Raw genomic sequence first — 20,811 nt, 5'->3', positions numbered from 1 at the left:
GTGCTCAGGAGTGCACTCACAAGCTTGTACCTCCCGTGAAGGCCCTTCGCCTAGACCGCCTGGCCAGTGGTTCATTGTGTTGCATTCCATCGTGCCTCAGGAAGACTTACCTTCATCACATCATCCATTGCTGCACTGTGGGACACTTACTTTGAAGGATCCTGACATTTCCAGGCTGTGCCTGTCCTGGGAGCGTGAGTATGTGAGTGTGAGTGTGACCCTCCCACACACACTTCTTTTGAGCTTAGCTATCAGTATAATAAACGTGCTGCTTTCTGCCAAACTCTGGTGGGTCATTAGTCCTCCCTAAGCTTACTAGCTGGCCCAATTTCAGGTAACAGTAAGGGCTCAGAATGAGATACAAGAATGATTTGAGGTTTGGAAAATCTGCATTAAAGTGAAAGATTTAAGAAAGTCAACCTGTTTAGGTTATTAAAGAAAAAGCTATGAGGTGACTTGATCAAAGTCTTTAACTACCTGCGTGGGGAGAAAATTTTTGGTAGTAGAGGTCATTTTAATCTAGCATACAAAGGCATGACAAGATCCAATGGCTGACAGCTGAAGCTAGATAAATTCAGACTGAAAAAAAAAACCAATTTTTTTAAACAGTGAGGGTAATTAATCACTGGGACAACTTGATGTGGTGGGTTCTCCATCACTAGAAACCTTTAAAATAAGATCAGATGTTTTTCTAAAAGATAAACTCTAGCTCAGCTAGAAGTCATGGGCTCGATGCAGGAATTATTGGGCAAAGTTTTATGCCCTGTGTTATGCATGAGCTCAGATTAGATCAGTGGTTTTTAACGTGGGGTGCGAGATGCCCTTTCTGGGGGTGCGAGACATGCCAGATTTTTTGGGAAGGTAAATCATTGAAAACACAAATTAAGCACAGGCACATAAGTACAACTACTATGTTTCATCAAGCCTATGTATTTATTAACATTATACATTTTTAACTATTACTGTAATATACAAACAAAAAATATATCTAGGTTTAAAGAACTGACCTACTTCAATGATTTTTGATAAGGGATGCAAGAACATATTTTGAGAACCAAAGGTTAGGATAAGAACCACTAGATGATCAAAATGGTCCTTCTAGCCTTAATATATCCTAACTCCATTGAGGTCAATGGCAAAACTCTCATTAACTTAATTGATAAAAGGACCTGACCTAAAGTCCTTCCAATTTGTATTGCAGCTTCTCCAACTGCTGAAACCAAAATCTTTCTCACGGTAATTACATGGAGACATACAGTAAACAACTATGGTAATGGGTTTATTTGCAAGCAGTAACACATGCTCATGTGATGGGCTGGTCAAAAAATTATCTTTCTGGGGTTTTCTTTAAGGAGATTTGGGTTTTCAACTAAAAATTTGTCAAGGAAAGTGCCTGCTTTCTGTGAAATTATTTTGGTTTTTGGAAATTTTTTTCAATGAGAAGTTGAAATTCCATGGAAAATACCCATTTTCTGACCAGCTCTACTTACATGTTTAGGAACCAATAATTAAACTGAGTTTATTACAAATAAATAGTCAGTTGAAGAGATGTTGACAGTATCATGGTAGCAACTCTGTAGTTAAGGTTCAGTGATGTCTCTTTTATTTTAAGTCCCTGTGCTCAGCTACTTATAATTTTCTCAAAAAATTCTTTTGGTGCTGAAACTTTTCACTCTTTGCCTTAGCCCAGAGATGACTTTTAATGGAAACTCTGAAGAAAATTTTGAGTTTTCTGAAGGTGAACAAAAAACTGGGGCTTAAATTATTTTGTAAAAAATTCAGTTGGACTTTTACAACTAGATATCTCAAAATTAGCTTTGTTTTAATTCAATAATACATGCTTTCCCTTGTTTGAAAAAAGATGGATCTGAATATAACTGTCTTTACTTGATTTCAGCACATACCAAAGTATGATGTTCTGAGGACTCATAGATTCAGATATGAGTATTCATAGATTCAGATACTTTTTTCTGTGAACGTTCTCTTAGCCTCAAACAACTCTATATAACTATAAGGATGGCGAGACCTTTCTAGCCATCATAGAGTCAAGGTATATGTACCTGCTAAAGTTTAGACTTGTTATCCAGGATGAGTTTTCCTAAAGCATCCTTTTTCTGTAAGAGTAATCTTTTCAACTTTTCCTGCACAACAGCATATGACATTTTTAAGGATGATTTATATATGACTTGCCTTTATTTGAGTTTTAGAGGATTCTGGATTAATTATGATAAATCATGGAAGTCTTGGTATGTTGCAACTGGAAAGCCATTGACTGGATACTTGAAAAAGATTAGCTGTCTTGGTCTGAGCATACCTGATATTATCTAAAAGTTTTCAAAAAGTAAGCGGAGCTGGGCTTGTAACAGAAACCTTTATAAAAAAAATCAAAACAGGATAAATGAATGGGATGGGTGGTAATGAAGAGCAAGAATATTGAGGATTCAGAAGAAGAGCTTTAATTTGAACAGTTTGGTGCTACCATTAAAATATTGTGGTTAAAGGAAAGATAAACAAAACCATATGATACCTGAAAGAAGGATGGTTATTAGACACTTCCCATGTTTCCACATAGCTCAGCATGGATTATGGGTCACATAAGGCCATCTTCCACAAAGAAAGAGAAGAAAAGATGGAATGGTTTCAGGATCCTCATCTTGAATACTTGAGATTAATCAAGCAGCAGTCTTGGTAAGAAATCATAGTGAAAAACAAGAGTTTTAAAGTTTCCCATCTAGAATGCTCTGCTCATTGGTCAGACTTGTTTCAATGTGTAGCACCTTCTTCGAATATTCTGATCCCCAAGAATGGTACAGTCCATTGGCTGCTCCATTTGAAGTGATTCTGTAACTCATTTTAGGGCCAATGGGCCAGGCTTCATTAAGCTCTTTCATTTGATGGCAGGACTTCTGAATATGCAGTGCCTCCTTCTAGTAGTCAGGTGAATAAATGCATGCACAAACCCTATTACCTCTAGGATATTAACATATTTAAAATGAATCTAGGACCAGTTGATCATAAGAAGAAACAAATAACTTAATAGGGGAAAATTCTCAGCTAAATTAAACTGAGACAGGAGCTGGTGGACAGAGGGGACCAGGATCCATTGCTGTCTCTGGCATCATTATGCCATCCCCAAGGCAACTCTGCAGGCTGAGAGCCCAGAAGTAGGATCATGGTCAAGGATACCACTCCTTCTGGCAGCTGGGCCAGAACTTGGAGAAAGGCAGAACCAGTGTGGTTCCTTGGCCACAGGAGAAGCGTAGGCCTCTCCCCCCCATGCCGCCATGGGAAGGGCAGAGACTCCAAAGGCCTGGGCTCTCTCTGTCCCCCAGCCCCTGGCCTATTCTTATATTCTTTCATCTCCATATTAGTTTTTTTGGAAGTATGGGGGCCTCAGTTTCAGATTTTGTTCCAGACCCTCCAAATTCTCTGTCTGGCTCTGCCATCACTTGGAGAGAGAGAGAGAGAGTTCCTACGGTGACAGAAAAACCCCTTCCGTCACTGTTGTCTGCATCTGTACTATGGGGTTACAGCAGCATAGCTATGTCACCATACCTGTGTTGCTGTAGCACCCTGTAGTGTAGACATGGCTAGAAATGACAACAGAATTGGGCCTGTAACCCCACAGAAATCATAATTCACTGGGAGCAGGATTGGGTCCAAACCTATATACAACAAAAAACATTGATAACTTTGCTTACTTTCAACTTATTTTTTCCAAAAATGTTCAGTGCATGAGTTTACAAGGAGACTTAACTGTTCGGAGCTATTGAGAAAAGTTAGGCAAATATAAAAACTTCAAATTTGGGAAACTTTTTACTAACCAATAACTCAAAAACTGCATGACTGGTTTTCTTCAAACTCTGCAGAACTATTCACCTTTGCCATCAAATTTGCTAATTTTCAGGCAAAACCAGTTTTCCAAGCCGAAGTTATGGTGGGGGACTAAAATAGGGCTTTATAGTGAATGTTGGTTGTGACCCTAGCTGTTAGAGAGACTACTGCCTTTTATAATCACGATATAGTAAATGAAGTGTGGAATAGATGAATATTCTAACCAGGCTTAGGATGAAAGTTATGCCATGGGAACAAGTAAACTGAAATGTTAATACTTATCTCTACTTAATTCTAGACTTGTATTTTAATAGTCATGGAAAAGTAGCTTCAGCTTCCTTAAGTTTTCCCACTTGGATTACATATTTGAGATAAGGCTGTCAATTAATTGCAGTTAACTCATGCGATTAACTCAAAAAAATTAATCGTGATTAATCCCAGTTTTAATCGCACTGTTAAACAACAGAATACCAATTGAAATTTATTAAATATTTTGGATGTTTTTCTACATTTTCAAATATATTTTTTTCATTTACAACATAGAATACGAAGTGTACAATACTCACTTAATATTATTTGTATTACAAATATTTTCACTGTAAAAATGATCAAATAAATAGTATTTTTCAGTTCACCTCATACAAGTACTGAAGTGTAATCTCTTTAGCGTGAAAGTGCAACTTACAAATGTCAGTTTTTATTTCTGGTTACATAACCGCTCTCAAAAACAAAACAATGTAAAACTTTAGAGCCTACAAGTCCACTCAGTCCTACTTCTTGTTCAGCCAATTGCTAAGACAAACAAGTTTGTTTACATTTAAGGGAGATAATGCTGCCTGCTTCTTATTTACAATATCACCCGAAAGTGAGAACAGACATTCACATGGCATTTTTGTCGCTGGCATTGCTAGGTATTTACGTGCCAGCTATGCTAAACATTTGTAAGCCCCTTCATGCTTTGGCCACCATGCTTCCATGCTGATGACACTCGTTTAAAAAAATAATGCGTTAATTAAATTTGTGACTGAATTCCTTGGGGGAGAATTGTATGTCTCCTGCTCTGTGTTTTACATGCATACTGACATATGTTTCATGTTATAGCAGTCTCGGATGATGACCCAGCATGTTGTTCGTTTTAAGAACCACTTTTACTGCAGAACGCAAAGAAGGTAGCAATGTGAGATTTCTAAAGATAGCTACAGCACTTGACCCAAGGCTTAAGAATCTGAAGTGCCTTCCAAAATCTGATCGGGATAGGGTGTGGAGCATGCTTTCAGAAGTCCTAAAAGAGCAACACTCCAATGTGGAAACAACAGAACCCAAACCACCAAAAAAAGAAATCAACCTTTCTGCTGGTGGCATCTGACTTATGATGAAAATGAACATTCACTGGTCTGCACTGCTTTGGATCGTTATCAAGCAGAACCAATCATCAGTATGGATGCATGTCCTCTGGAGTGATGGGTACAGCCTGAAGGGACATATGGATCTTTAGCGCATCTGGCACATAAATATCTTGTAACATTGGCTAAAATAGTGCCATGTGAATGCCTGTTCTCACTTTCAGGTGACATTGTAAACAAGAAGCAGGCAGCGTTATCTCCTTCAAATGTAAACAAACTTGTAAACAAACAGGGACATGCTGGCCATCGCTTCCTGTAGCCCCCATTGGCCAGGAACGGCAAACCATGGCCACTGGGAGCTGTAGGCAGCCATGCCTGCGGATGGTCAATGTAAACACTGTCTTGCGGCCTGCCAGCAGATTACCTTGACAGGCAGCAGGTTGCTCACCACTGGCATAAACTTTGCATCCCTGATCTTGTTTGGGGCCTCTAAGTATTAGCCTAAAGCTAATTAGTATTGCAAATATTTGTAATGTTAAAAAAAACCTAACTGAGAAAAAAGTGATTGTTAAAACAAACAACCTTTCAGACATTCTTTATTTAATGTCAAGTAACAAAAAAGGGCACAATCCCAACTATATTATATATTTATACACAATCCCAGCTCTTTTCCTTTGCTGAACACTTTTAACATATATACAAAATTAAAAGACTTCATTAAAGTAATCTTCTAATGGATAAGAATAAGTTAATTTGCATAGGTAAGTTCATTTTCTTCACTGTTTCAGTACCTATTAGTAGTCAAAACCATATGGCTTGTATAACTACTACATAAGTCTTTTCAGCAGCAATATATGACTATTCCTAAACAATTTCACATGATACTCTAACATTCCCCAGTACGTTGGAAAAAGTTGATAGTGAACATATAGTGCAAAAGATTACATACATTCTTCAAACGGTTTTAAAACTATCTAAAGTGCTTAGATGGGTGTCAGTATAAAACCCTAAATTACATAGTGTAAAATCTTAAAGAGAACCAATGTGCCATATCCCTTATTGTGTATGTTTTAATAGTTGGTGTGACTATTTGTACAGTATTTTATTTGTATGTATATTCCATAAATCACATAATGAGTTTGGTTAGTTTAAATATATAATACTCATACATTTAATTTAGCAGTTGGTATATACAATATATACCATGTGACTACACTGATGTTTGACTAGGCAATTTCTTTGAATTGATAAGAATTGATTTAATGTGGAAGCATTCAGTTCACTTTTACAAATCTGTTTGAAATGTATCTAGTTCAATAAGTAATATATGTGAATTAGGTGATAAATATGGTTGAGAAAGCAATATATCAGAATCAGTAGGTGATATCACCCACTGAACTTCACTATACCATTTAATAGGTATATCTTTTCCTATGAGTACTACATTCTTTTCAAATGTGCAGTATAACTATTTCAGTATAAACTATTTAAAATTCACCAAGCAGTGCATTTATTTTAGTATGATCTATGCATCTAGGAGCAATACACATTAAATTCAGTTACTTAAACTAACATTCCAGGCTGTAGATGTGTCACAGTAGTTTTGAATATTAAGAGAAATGATTCTTCCTCACATTGTATTGACAGGAAGTTCTCAGTAATGTATTTGTCTTGGAGATATGGGCAATATTGACTCATCATGGAAACTGTTCCGTAGAGCATTATGTGACACAGTCAGACCTGACAGTTCTGAAGGAGTAACCATATTGGTCGTTGAATGGTTAAAGCCCTTTTTCCTATAAACTGAAAAGAGGTTACCTCAGGTTAATTATAGACACCTGAGTCCAGTTAAGGGCAGCCTAAAAATTGTCTCTGGTGTTTAAAAAACATCTGGGTTGCAGGATGCAGAGACAATGGTGCCCCTGAGCAACCAGTCCTACAGGATGAACTTTTGCCAGAGGAGCAGGTGTTACCTCAGGAGGAAACTTTGGCTGCTGTTACTTTCTCATCCTCCTCATTTGACAATTCTGGGACCCCACCCATCTCCTCCAGTTCCAGAGGATTTTTAATCCTATCAAGACCTACTCAGGAGAATGCTTTGGGCATACAAGCTGAACTGGTCCAATAGAATACCCACAAGCTGTTGGATGTTCTTCAGGTGCTGGACCCTGGCAGAGTAGCCCTCCCTATTAATGAGGCCTTTGGAGCCACTGAAGACCCTATGGCAGTGGTTCTCAAAGCTGGTCCGCCATTTGTTCAAGGAAAGCCCCTGTCGGGCCTGACCGGTTTGTTTACCTGCCACGTCCGCAGGTTCGGCCGATTGTGGATCCCACCGGTCGCGGTTCACAGCCCCAGGACAATGGGGGCTGCGGGAAGCGGTGCGGGCCAAGGGACATGCTGGCCATCCTTCCCACAGCCCCCATTGGCCTGGAGTGGTGAACCGCGGCCAGTGGGAGCTGTGATCGGCCGAACCTGCGGACGCGGCAGGTAAACAAACTGGTCTGGTCCGTCAGGGGCTTTCCCTCAACAAGCGGCGAACCAGCTTTGAGAATCACTGCCCTATGACACACAACAGCTTCCTTAGCTCCTACTGCTAAGTATACAGACAAATTTTACCGTGTCCTGATGCAAAGCTTTGAGTGCTTTTATTCGCATCCTTCCCCAAACTTCTTCGTAGTTACAGCTGCCCATGAGAGGTGTGTCGATAAAGATTTAAATCAGCTCCCCACCCCCCGAAAAGCCCAAGATTCTTGATTTGCTGTGGGGAGAAATTTATTCTGCCTACTCTCTCCAGATGTGTATAGTGGAACGGCAGGCACTATTAGCTAAATATGATTTTTTGAACTGGGATACTATGTCCAAGTTTATGGACAAACTACATGAATGTGATGTTGTGGATGCTTCTTTTAGGGTGATGGCCTGTGCAATAACAATGAAAAGAGCCTCGTGGTGACATAACTCGGGTATAGCAAACTATAGAGGATTTCCCCTTTGATTGTCATTTTTTGTTTTCTCACAAAAAAGGCAAGACTTTGCATTCATTTAAGGATTCTTGTGCTACCCTTCTCTCATGCTACACTCCACCCAGCTCCCAAAAAACATCAGTATAGCCTCCGTATAGCAACAGTACTATAGGCAGTCCTTTTATGCTTCAAGGCATCAAGATTTTTCGAGGAGAAAACAGATACAAAGAAGGAGGTCCTCCAGCTCCAATTCGAATCATCTGGCTTGTCCTCAAAGATCTGTTGGGCAGCAGCCATCCCATTTGACTCCTCTCTTGAGGACAGCAATACAGGTGTTTGTGATCTTCCAGATATCTTCCCCCCCACCATCTGGGGACAGATTGTCCTACTTCATCAATGCTTGGGAAGCCATAATGATGAACAAGCAGGTCCTAAGCACTGTGAGACTAGGATACTATGTCCCTTTTCATGGACCCATTTCATGAATCAGAGCTCTTTCAAGAAGTTCAGACTCTGCTCACTCTAGGGACCATAGAAGAAGTTCCTTTTCAACATCATGGAAAGAGGTTTTATCATACTTTCTGATCCCCGAGTCCAAGAGAGGTCTAAGACCCATAGAGAACCTTTGGAAATGCAACAATTAATCAAATACATGAAAGTTTGCATGGTTTCCCTAGCATGGATTCTTCCTTCCCTGGATCACAATGACTGATTTGCTGCCGTCGAGCTTTGGGGCGCATACTTCCATGGGCAGGGCTGTCAAGTCACAGGAAGTTCATAGGACACCATTATTGGTATACAGTACTTCCTTTTGACCTGTCATAGCCTCATGTGTACTTACAAAATGCATGGCAGTTGTGGCAGCCTTTTTGAGGAGTTAGGGAAGGAAGTTCACATCTTCTCTTATCTGGACGATTGGCTGCTTTAAGGCAGCTCCGAGCATCAGTTTCTTCAGTGTGTCCAGTTCAAGGTCAGTCTCTTCAACCATCTGGGACTTATTCTAAACAAATAAAATCAATTTTGGTTCCTTACAGAGAATTGAGTTCATTGGGGCCCTACTCAGCTATACAAATTCAATGGCCTTTCTTCCTCAAGGTAAGTTTCAGTCCATTCACCAGTTATGTCTGTCTTTTAGGCCACACCCTTCCCCCACTGATTGGATAAGTCTGACACTAATAAGCCACATGGCCTTATGTACCAATGTGATGATGCATATATAGGAGAGTGTGGTGGGTTGCATTAACTACTTTGAGTGCCCCCCAATGCCTGGGCACAGTGTTGCTGTTTTCTTCAGCTCCTTACATACCCTGCAGACTATCAATTGGTCTCTGCAGGTCTTCTCTGACTCGACTCTCTGGCTGGATCACACAGTTCAAATCCTTTCTAAGGTACAACAAACAAACTCAAATAGAAACCATTCCTTGCCCTTCAGGATCAATTATAATAAAATAGTTTCTTGTCCATCTGGGCTGAATTAGACTCATAGACTTTAAGGTCAGAAGAGACCATCGTGGCCACAGAAGCTCCCCACCCCTAACTTCTGGCTGAGTTACTGAAGTCCTCAAATCCTGGTTTAAAGACTTTGTTACAGAGAATTCATCATTTACACTAGTTTAAACCTGCAAGTGACCTGTACCCCATGCTGGAGAGAGAGGTGAAAAACCTCCAGGGTATCTGCAAATCTGAACCGGGGGAAAATCCCTTCTTGACCCCAAATATGGTGATCAGTTAGACCCTGATCATGTGGCCAAGACCAACCAGGCAGACACCTGGGAAAGAATTATCTGTAATAACTCAGAGCCCTCCCTGTCTAGTGTCACATCTCCAGCCATTGGGGTTTTTTGCTATTGTCCATTGCCAGTGGGCCACATGCCATTGTAGGCAATCCCATCATACCATCCCCTCCATAAACTTACCAAGCTCTTGAAATTAGTTAGGTGTTTAGCCCGCACTGCTCCCCTTGGAAGGCTAGTCCAGAACTTCACTCCTCTGATGTTTGAAAGCCCCTTCGCCTAATTTCGAGCCTAAACTTGAGGATGGTCAATTTATATCCATTTGTTCTTCTGTCCACGTTGACGTTTAACTTAAATAACTCCTCTCCCTTGCTAGTATTTATCCCTCTGATGTTTTTATAGAGAACAATCATATCTCCCCTCAGCTTTCTTTTGGTTAGGCTAAACAAGCCAAGCTCCTTGAGTCTCCTCTCATAAGGTAGGTTTTCCATTCCTTGGATGATCCTAGTAGCCCTTCTCTGCACCTGTTCCAGTTTGAATTCATCTTTCTTAAACATGGGAAACCAGAATTGCACACCGTCTTCCAGATGAGGTTTCACCCAGTGACTTAGAATCATAGAATATTAGGGTTGGAAGGGACCTCAGGAGTCATCTAGTCCAACCCCCTGCTCAAAGCAGGACCAATCCCCAACTAAATCATCCCAGCCAGGGCTTTGTCAAGCCTGACCTTAAAAACACTTCCCTGTCTCTATTAGAAATACCTCACCTGGTGCATCCTAGGACTGGATTAACCTTTCTCATGGCCACATCACATTGATGGTTCATAGTCATCCTGTGTTCAACCTATACACACAGGTCTTTTTCCTCTTCGTCACTTCCAACTGATAAGTCCCCAGTTTATAGCAAAAATTCTTGTTGTTAGTCTCAAAGTGCATGACCTTGCACTTTGCATGATTAAATTTCATCCCATTTCTATTACTCCAGTTTACAAGGTCATCCAGATCTTCTTGTATGAGATTCCGATCCTCCTCTGTATTGGCAATACCTCCCAACTTTGTATGATCTGCAAATTTTATCAGTGCACTCTCACTTTTTGTGCCCAAGTCAGTAATAAAAATGTTAAATAAGATTGGACCCAAGACTGACCTCTGCGAAACTCCATTAGTACTCTCCTCCAGCCTGACAGTTCATCTTTCAGTATGACATGGTGAAGTCTCACCTTTATCCACCTTTCAATTCTCAGATTAATCTCCATCTTCTCCAAGTTAACTAATAATTTCATATGTGGAACTGTATTATATGCCTGACTGAAATCCAGATAGATTAGATCAACTGATTTTTTTAGACAAACAAAATGCAGTAAGCTTCTCAAAGAAGGATCAGGTTGGTCTGGCACGATCTACCTTTTTTAAAACAATGTTATATTTTATCCCAATTACCATGCACCTCTATGTCCTTAACTACTTTCTCTTTCAAAAATTTTCATAGTAAATCAGCAGGGTTCCTCGCACATTCCTGTTCTTGACTGTGGCCAGAAACAGGTCCTCCCTGGCCTGGTTCCTTTGGCTGTGCCATAGGGAGCATCCTTCCTTACTCCACTGGCTTCAACCAGGAACTGTCTTGCAAGCAGCAGACAGCTCCTTTTGTTTCAACCTGCTAGGCCTTGATTGGCTGTTGCTGGTCACCACCCTTCTAGCTGCTGGAAGACCACATTGCAATGGTTCCCAAAATGGCTGCTCCTGGGATCCTTTTCTAGGCAAGCCTGGAGAGCTAATACTCACTGGTTTTTTTTCCTCTCGGATAACTTTCCTAGGTTGGGGTACAGCAAAGCATTGGGGCTGCCAGCAAGGGGCCACAAAGGCCTGGCACACCCAATCACATACCTCCCTCAGCAGAAAGAAACCTGGTCTGGTCCAAGGGTAATATCCCTTACTCTTTTTCCATGAATCTTGCCCTTTTGAGGGCATGATCACTATCTGCCCATTCTTCTATGGATTCAAGCAGGGTGACCCCACTGACCGTCTTCTCTAGGGCTACTGGCCTAATGCCTTCCTTGATCATTTTTTCCAGCCAGGGAGGTAGTTATTATTTGGCTACCTCAAGGAAGTCTTCAATCCCTTTAACCACTTTTTTATTCTCATCAGTGAAGTCTGAGGATACTACAACTCCTATCCCCCATAGTCCTGCGGTTATGTGGTGAATGAACCCCTTTCATGGTCTTCGGGACTTTGTAATTCAACATAAGTTGCACATCTTGTAAGTCTAATTCTCCAACAGCATCAGTGGTAATCAACAGCATTGTGCCCTTGCCACTGGTAAATCTGTGCAAGACTGCTTTTCTGTTTCTTTGGGAACAGTTTTCTAGGATACACTTGCATGCATGGCCTTCAGACACAAGGACATTTTTCATCCAATCCAGCTCTCTCCTGTGATCAGAAATAATTTGAAATACTATTTCTTTTCCTACGGCCTTCAGTAAAGACTGTATGAAAGTCCATTTCTGAACCTCTTGAACCCACATCACATTGTGTGTGATGATAGCTGTTGAAGAGTCATTTTTGTTTTTCTCCCCTGAGAGGTTCTTCCTGTTTCATTTTGGCTCCTTCTTGGGCCGGCTTTTTTCCTCTTCAGCATGGCAGCTTCCCTTTCCAGGGCCTTGTTTGCCTTGTGCCTGACATTGCCTAGAGCTCAATTCCATCTTGAGGGCTGCCTGTGTACTTTCTAGTCATTCGATTCTCTTATCTCTGGTTTCCCTAACCTGTGACTATTGAAGTACTTTTCCATGAGGCTCCCTCAGCTCATTCTGTAACAGAAAGTGGTGGTGTTTGTTCTTTGCCATCCTCATTTATCCTCAGGCGGGCTAACTCTTGCTCTTGTTTTTTGGTTTGAGCCTGGATCCAGTTCCTTGAAGAGTGTATTTCCTCTAGCTCCTGCAAGGCTACAGAATGTTAGGGTGCTGGATGTGTCCAAAATTCAGTATGTTCTTGAATGCTAATGCTTACAGATGCTCCCCCGGTTACGCAAGACCAGACTTACACAAATACGCACTTTTGGAAAAAGTTCCGTAAGCCAGAAATAGGATTTTTCTCAATTATATTATTACAACTACTCGGATTTTGGGGTGACGGACTTTGGGATATTTCCTGTGGATTGCTTGCATAGGAATAAATATAATATTTATATGTCCTTCCCATAGCAGTGATATAATTAAATCTGGTCACACTGCAGATATTATTGCCAATGTGTACATCAAAAACTTGGTTTATCAAATTCAACATAGCATGAACAGCTTGATCTGTACACCAGAGGAATAGTATATGATGGACCTCACTTAACTATTTCTATCTCAAGCACATTTAAATAGCTATTATCATGTTCATTTATTTTTGTGTTTGTAAAAGTTAGGAATGGAATGAAAGATATTCCCCGTTTTTAAAAATGATCAGATATCTTTGAAATATCACCTCTGTTCTTGTTACTGAAATACCATTGTGGTTGGCACTCTAGAAATAGCTGGATAACCATTCCTCCCATTGCCTCTCTAGCAAATGGAGTCAGAGTATATCCCCCTTTAAGAACAATGCCCTGAGATTTAGTAAACTTTTGATACCCTGCTTTTGCTTTAACTGTGAAAGCATTCAGAATAATACTTGTAATAACTTTAATATAAATTAATAGTATATTTCCTGATGTTACCTCTGTTTCATAGTATTCCCCTTCCATGCTCAGAATATTTACTGATTAGCTCTCTAGTCATAGGGATGTAAGAAAAATGTTTTCTGTAAGTCATAGCTGCTGAGAGATCATAATTTTCTTTTTCAGTATGCTGTTTCTTCATTTTCCCAGTGCTTTTCCTAAGAATTTTGTTGAGACATATCAGTTTTGCATGTCTACACATCTTCAAGGAATGGGGGCATAGCTGTCTCCTCAGTATAGCATTGGTGAAAAATGTGCTTTCTGAAAACTTTAATGCATGAGAAAAAGAAGATGGTGTTTAGGAGCTCTTACAGACTCTGGTTTAAAGCTTTATCCTTGAATAACTTTTGTTTTATTATGATACTGTGGCATGGGAGAAATAAATTGAAGTCTGCAAGATGCCTCATAATGTCAGGATATTTTTCCTTAGGGAGTACTATTTTTAATTGTTTGGGTCTTTTTTTTAGAGAGGAGGTGGGGAAGAACATGGAATCCTTTGGATGATGTGACTGAATCATGAACTAATAACAAAATGGCTGTTTGGAGTATGAAGGTAAGGAAGTTTACCTGTCTAAATTCTAGTCCCTCCTTTTTGCCTGATGTTGCCTGAATAGAATGTTCCCACTCACTTCTAATTCATGAGTTTTAGATCTTTGCCCTCGCCGCAACATACAACAGGAAACTGCATATTGAGCAGATTATGGAGCAAAGACATGAGGTATCTGAAGGGAAAAGCTCAGACTTGCAGATGGAAGCAGGACTGAGGAATTCTGAGGGGAGACTGGGTGAGGAAAGTGGTCAGTGGAAGCATGTGACTAAAAGAACCAGGCAGAGGAAAAGACGGGCTAGTGAAGGAGAAATAGAGCTCAATAACAGGTTTGCAGAGTTGGAAAATGAAGAAGGGGCTCAGCAGGTAGTCACTGAAGGTGGAAGGGCAAGGAAGAAGAGAAGAGCGGCTAGTCCTATAGGAAAAGGGGAAGAGTCAATGGAGACTACACCAAATGTGAGCCCCAGGAGGATAAAGGATGGGTTGAAGAGGATTACAAGGGAGAATAGGAATGGAAAGAACTTGCAGCCAGAGGGAACAGGGGATAGACTGGAGAATAGCACCGCCACCAGGGAAAGGCAGGTCTATGTGATCGGGGACTCCTTACTGAGAAGAATGGATAAGTCTGTAATCAGAGCTGATCCAGAGAATAGAAGGATGTGCTGTCTTCCAGGTGCTAAGATATGGGATGTAGACCTGAGGTTGAAAAGGATCCTAAAGGGAGCAGGAAAGAATCCCCTAATTATCCTTCATGGGGAACAAATTATATGGCTAGATTCTTGCTGGAAAGTATTAAGGGAGACTATGCTAGGCTGGGGAAGACGTGTAAGGAAATAGAGGCTCAGGTAATCTTTAGTGGGATTCTGCCTGTTCCTAGAGAAGGGCAACAAAGGTGTGACAAGATTATGACTATCAACAGATGGCTGAGGCAGTGGTGCTATAAGGAGGGCTTTGGGATATATGGCCACTGGGAGGCATTCATGGACAGAGGACAGTTCTCTCGGGATGGACTTCATCTGAGTAGGGAAGGAAACAGACTTCTAGGATGGAGGCAAGCATAACTGATTAAGAGCTTTAAATTAGGAATTTGGGGGAGATGGTTGGGAGATGTCCAGGTAATCTCCATGCCGGATTTTAGCATTGAGAGGGAAGAAAACGAAGTAAGAAAGGATACAGCCATGGGTAGGAGAATGTATATAAGGAGGAAGGGCAGTGTGGATACATCTAATAGGTTATACTGGCTGTAGAATGACCATGCCTAATATGGTACAGAATGCGAGCGAGGCCAAACAGCAAAAATTAAGATGTTTGTACACCAATGCGAGGAGCCTAGATAACAAACTGGAGGAACTAGAGCTACTGGTGCAGGAACTGAAACCAGATATTATAGGGATAACAGAAACATGTGGAATAGTAGTCATGACTGGACTACGGGTATTGAAGGGTATGTGCTGTTTAGAAAAGACAGAAATTAAGGTAAAGATGGTGGAGTAGAATTGTATATCAATGATGAGGTAGAATGTAAAGAAATAGGAAGCGATGGAATGGATAAGACAGAGTCCGTCTGGGCAAAAATTACATTGGGGAAGAAAACTATTAGAGCCTCCCCTGGGATAGTGCTTGGGGTGTGCTATAGACCGCTGGGATCTAATCTGGATATGGATAGAGCCCTCTTTAATGTTTTTAATGAAGTAAATAGTAATGGAAACTGTGTGATCATGGGAGACTTTAACTTCCCAGATATAGACTGGAGGATGAGTGCTAGTAATAATAATAAGGCTCAGATTTTCCTAGATGCGATAGCTGATAGATTCCTTCAAGTAGTTGCTGAATCGACAAGAGGGGATGCCATTTAGATTTGGTTTTGGTGAGTAGCAAGGACCTCATAGAAGAAATGTTTGTAGGGAACAATCTTGGTTCAAGTGATCATGAGCTAATTCAGTTCAAACTGAACGGAAGGATTAACAAAAATAAATCTGCAACTAGGGTTTTTGATTTCAAAAGGGCTGACTTTCAAAAATTAAGGAAATTAGTCAGCGAAGTGGATTGGACTGAAGAATTTATGGATTTAAAGACAGAGGAGGCCTGGGATTACTTTAAATCAAAGCTGCAGAAGCTATTGGAAGCCTGCATCCCAAGAAAGGGGAAAAAATTCATAGGCAGGAGTTGTAGACCAAGCTGGATGAGCAAGCATCTCAGAGAGGTGATTAAGAAAAAGCAGAAAGCATACAGGGAGTGGAAGACGGGAGGGATCAGCAAGGAAAGCTACCTTACTGAGGTCAGACCATGTAGGGATAAAGTGAGACAGGCTAAAAGTCAAGTAGAGTTGGACCTTGCAAAGGGAATTAAAACCAATAGTAAAAGGTTCTATAGCCATATAAATAAGAAGAAAACAAAGAAAGAAGAAGTGGGACCGCTAAACACTGAGGATGGAGTGGAGGTCAAGGATAATCTAGGTATGGCCCAATATCTAAACAAATACTTTGCCTCAGTTTTTAGTAAGGCTAAAGAGGATCTTGGGGATAATGGTAGCATGACAAATGGGAATGAGGATATGGAGGTAGATATTACCATATCTGAGGTAGAAGTGAAACTCGAACAGCTTAATGGGACTAAATCGGGGGGCCCAGATAATCTTCATCCAAGAATATTAAAGGAACTGGCACATGAAATTGCAAGCCCATTAGCAAGAATTTTTAATGAATCTGTAAACTCAGGGGTTGTACCGTATGATTGGAGAATAACTAGCATAGTTCCTATTTTTAAGAAAGGGAAAAAAAGTGATCTGGGTAACTATAGGCCTGTTAGTTTGACAAATTCTGCAAGGTCTTGGAAAAAATTTTGAAGGAGAAAGTAGTTAAGGACATTGAGGTCAATGGTAAATGGGACAAAATACAACACGGTTTTACAAAAGGTAGATCACGCCAAACTAACCTGATCTCCTTCTTTGAGAAAGTACCAGATTTTTTTAGACAAAGGAAATGCAGTGGATCTCATTTACTTAGATTTCAGTAAGGTGTTTGATACCATGCCACATGGGGAATTATTAGTTAAATTGGAAAAGATGGGGATCAATATGAATATTGAAAGGTGGACAAGGAATTGGTTAACAGGGAGACTACACCCGGTCCTACTGAAAGGTGAACTGTCAAGCTGGAGGGAGGTTACCAGTGGAGTTCCTCAGGGATCAGTTTTGGGACCAATCTTATTTAATCTTTTTATTACTGACCTCAGCACAAAAAGTGGGAGTGTGTTAATAAAGTTTGTGGATGATACAAAGCTGGGAGGTACTGCCAATTTAGAGAAGGACCAGGAAATCATACAGGAAGATTTGGATGATCTTGTAAACTGGTGTAATAGTAATAGGATGAAATTTAATAGTGAGAAATGTAAGGTCATGTATTTAGGGATTAATAACAAGAATTTTAGTTATTAGCTGGGGACGCATCAATTAGAAGTAACAGAGGAGGAGAAGGACCTTGGAGTATTGGTTGATCATAGGATGACTATGAGCCGCCAATGTGATATGGCTGTGAAAAAAGCTAATGCGATGCATCAGGCGAGGTATTTCCAGTAGAGATAAGGAGGTTTTAGTACCGTTATACAAGGCACTGGTGAGACCTCACCTGGAATACTGTGTGCAGTTCTGGTCTCCCATGTTTAAGAATTCAAACTGGAACAGGTACAGAGAGGGGCTACAGAGATGATCCAAGGAATGGAAAACCTGTCTTATGAAAGGAGACTCAAGGAGCTTGGCTTGTTTAGCCTAACTAAAAGAAGGTTGAGGGGAGATATGATTGCTCTCTATAAATATATCAGAGGGATAAATACCGGTGAGGGAGAGGAATTATTTAAGCTCAGTACCAATGTGGACACAAGAACAAATGGATATAAACTGGTCATTGGGAAGTTTAGACTTGAAATTAGATGAAGGTTTCTAACCATCAGAGGAGTGAAGTTTTGGAATAGCCTTCCAAGGGAAGCAGTGGGGGCAAAAGACCTATCTGGCTTTAAGATTAAAATCGGTAAGTTTATGGAGGAGATGTTATGATGGGATAATATGATTTTGGTAATTAATTGATCTTTAAATATTCATGGTAAATAGGCCCAATGGCCTGTGATGGGATGTTATATGGGGTGGGATCTGAGTTACTACAGAAAATTCTTTCCTGGGTATCTGGCTGGTGAATCTTGCCCATATGCTCAGGGTTTAGCTGATCGCCATATTTGGGGTCAGGAAGGAATTTTCCTCCAGGGCAGACTGGAAGAGGCCCTGGAGGTATTTTGCCTTCCTCTGTAGCATGGGGCACAGGTCACTTGCTGGAGAATTCTCTGCTCCTTGAAGTCTTTAAACCATGATTTGAGGACTTCAGTAGCTCAGACATAGGTGAGAGGTTTTTTGCAGGAGTGAGTGGGTGAGATTCTGTGGCCTGCATTGTGCAGAAGGTTGGACTAGATGATCATAATGGTCCCTTCTGACCTTAGTATCCATGAATCTATGAATATCTGAAAACAGTAGGGCTTGACCTGGAGGAGGATATAGGTGAATATGCATGCTCAAGCTTTTCTCATCTCTGCCATTTGAAAAAAATAATTGTAACCCCAGTTAAAATCAATTTTGAGATAATGTAGGAACATACAATCTTTTTTTTTTTTTTCAATTTAAGGACTAGGGAGAAAATAGGAGTCCCAAATCTTGATTTATATTGGGGTGTCACTTTTTTGTCCACAATTTGGCTCTAATCCTGCAAGGAAGTACATGTGAATAGTCTTATTGAAGTGAATATGATTATTCACATGTGTAAGTGCATACAGAATTGGGCGAATAATCATTTCCTATATATTACCACTTTCCCTTCCCTTTGACTGAATTTACTAAAAATTTTTAAAAAGCGTAGGTTTTCCTGCATTTACTTAGCAGGAAAAGATTTCCTGACTCTGTCCCTTTAAAAACAAATTGCAGTGACCTTCCTTAGCAACCTTGTTGCTAAGATGGGCATTTTTGTTATGCCAGACTGTTGACTGCAACTTCAGAAGTACCGCCTAGGAAAACCCAGGTATGACTCAATTGTTTCCCTTTTGGATCTTTTTAAAAATCCCCACATTCTCCATTTTTCATTAAAGAGAGAAATGTAAGAAGCAGAAATCCTCAAAGTGACTTTTATAAAGGATTCTCAAGGTAATTTAATTTTAAAAGTGCAGTTAGTGATACTCCAGTGTATTTCTGTTTTCAGTTTTAAATTGTCTAGACAGACAACCCTTATGCTACTGAATAACTTTGAATCTCTTGTATTCTAGTATAGATAAAGGCATTCAATTATGCATTATACTTTTTTAAAGACATCTGCTATGGCAACTAATTTCAAGAAATATTAGAATAGTTATGGTAAGGACCTTTTTATATAAGATATTCCCTAGTCACTTTTGCCTACACACAGGACTATTTAATTTGGTTTTCTAAAGTGATATTTATGTGCTATATATTCAAATGCTATAACTTTTCAATGTAATATTAGTAGGCCTTGAAATATATTTCATGTGAATGGTGCAAAGAAGTTGCAGTTTTCAGTTATGTCATTATGCTTAGCAGTAATGTGTTCTGAGCTACTATGGAGGGAATTCATCTCTGATCTGGTGTTGAGGATTATGCAGAAATGGAGCAAGATACAGCTTGCAACCATATAATCTGAGTTCTCATTTGGGTTTAAGAGTGCCTTAAACAGATTTAGCTGAAATTGATTCCCTGCTGACATAAACTGAATGGATATTAGTAGCTCTTAAACCAAAATAGTAGTTACAACACAAGGAGGTGGCAGCTCTTTAGCTAAATCATTTTCTAAACAGTTTGAGTTAAATCACTACAACTTCATCATGTAGACAAAGCTTTAGACACATCTGTAAATTTCAGATTTGGCAAGAGAGAAATGCAAAGTGAACCCAGCTAAGAGGGAGAAGAAAGGGATGCCTACGTGGACTCTATGTGGACTAACAATGGGCAGTTTGTATATGATTTACAACAATAGGCAATCTGTATACAATTTATATTTGTCAATTTGATTCACTTTGATAGGGAATTATTAAATAAACTTGAAGATATATTTTGAATGTCTTGTGAGTTGGCTACAAATAGAGGAAATTACTCAGTTTTCAAAATCGTAAAACCGTTTTTTGAAGTGTTAAATATTTTAACGTGTCACTTTAAGTTAATAGGGTCCACATGGGTGCAGAAGTGTGCCTTAGTGGAGTCTGTTGCATGACCAGTGCATAAGCATTAAATGTGTACATCCGATTATAATATAACTAATAATTCCTGTATTTCTTGCGACACCCAGGTATTGATTGCTGCAAACATGAATTTCAATGAAGAATCCCAGATGATAGCTATGGAGGTTAGTCTGATTAGTTTAATTATTAAGGCAAAGATGGATTATGGGGCATTTCTTTCTTTAAACATTATTATCGGGTTTTGTTCATATCACACTTTTGCCAGTTACCCAAATAGTAATATAAGGGTCTCTTAATATAGGAGTTAATTGTCTCTTGGTTACATGCAAGTGACTCTCATTCTACTTGACGGGGGTTATATGTAGCTATTAAGAAGAGAAAATTTCTTTCTGTGCAAATAAATCATAAACATAACACAATGTGCTATAAACTTTTTAACTGATACCAGTTTTTAGTTTTGTTGGTAAACC

General features: G+C 39.9%; 1 protein-coding gene across 6 annotated transcripts in view; it reads left to right on the top strand.

Moving 5' to 3' along the window:
* The first annotated feature begins 14,088 nt into the window (after window positions 1-14,088).
* Window positions 14,089-20,811, top strand: part of CC2D2A (coiled-coil and C2 domain containing 2A) — a 139,577-nt gene continuing 132,854 nt past the window's right edge. Inside the window, exons 1-2 of one of the 6 annotated variants that reach the window (XM_075128025.1) lie at window positions 14,089-14,122; window positions 20,449-20,505. In XM_075128025.1, the coding sequence (XP_074984126.1) occupies window positions 14,102-14,122; window positions 20,449-20,505 (78 nt within the window). In that variant the 5' untranslated portion in view covers window positions 14,089-14,101. Of the gene's footprint in view, window positions 14,123-19,109; window positions 19,296-20,442; window positions 20,506-20,811 lie in introns of those variants that run through there. The other 5 variants (XM_075128023.1, XM_075128024.1, XM_048848784.2 and 2 more) reach the window with 5 other exon arrangements.

Source organism: Caretta caretta, chromosome 4 (genome assembly GCF_965140235.1).
Source record: "Caretta caretta isolate rCarCar2 chromosome 4, rCarCar1.hap1, whole genome shotgun sequence".
Lineage (NCBI taxonomy): Eukaryota > Metazoa > Chordata > Testudines > Cheloniidae > Caretta > Caretta caretta.
This window is presented reverse-complemented; position numbering and strand designations above follow the sequence as displayed.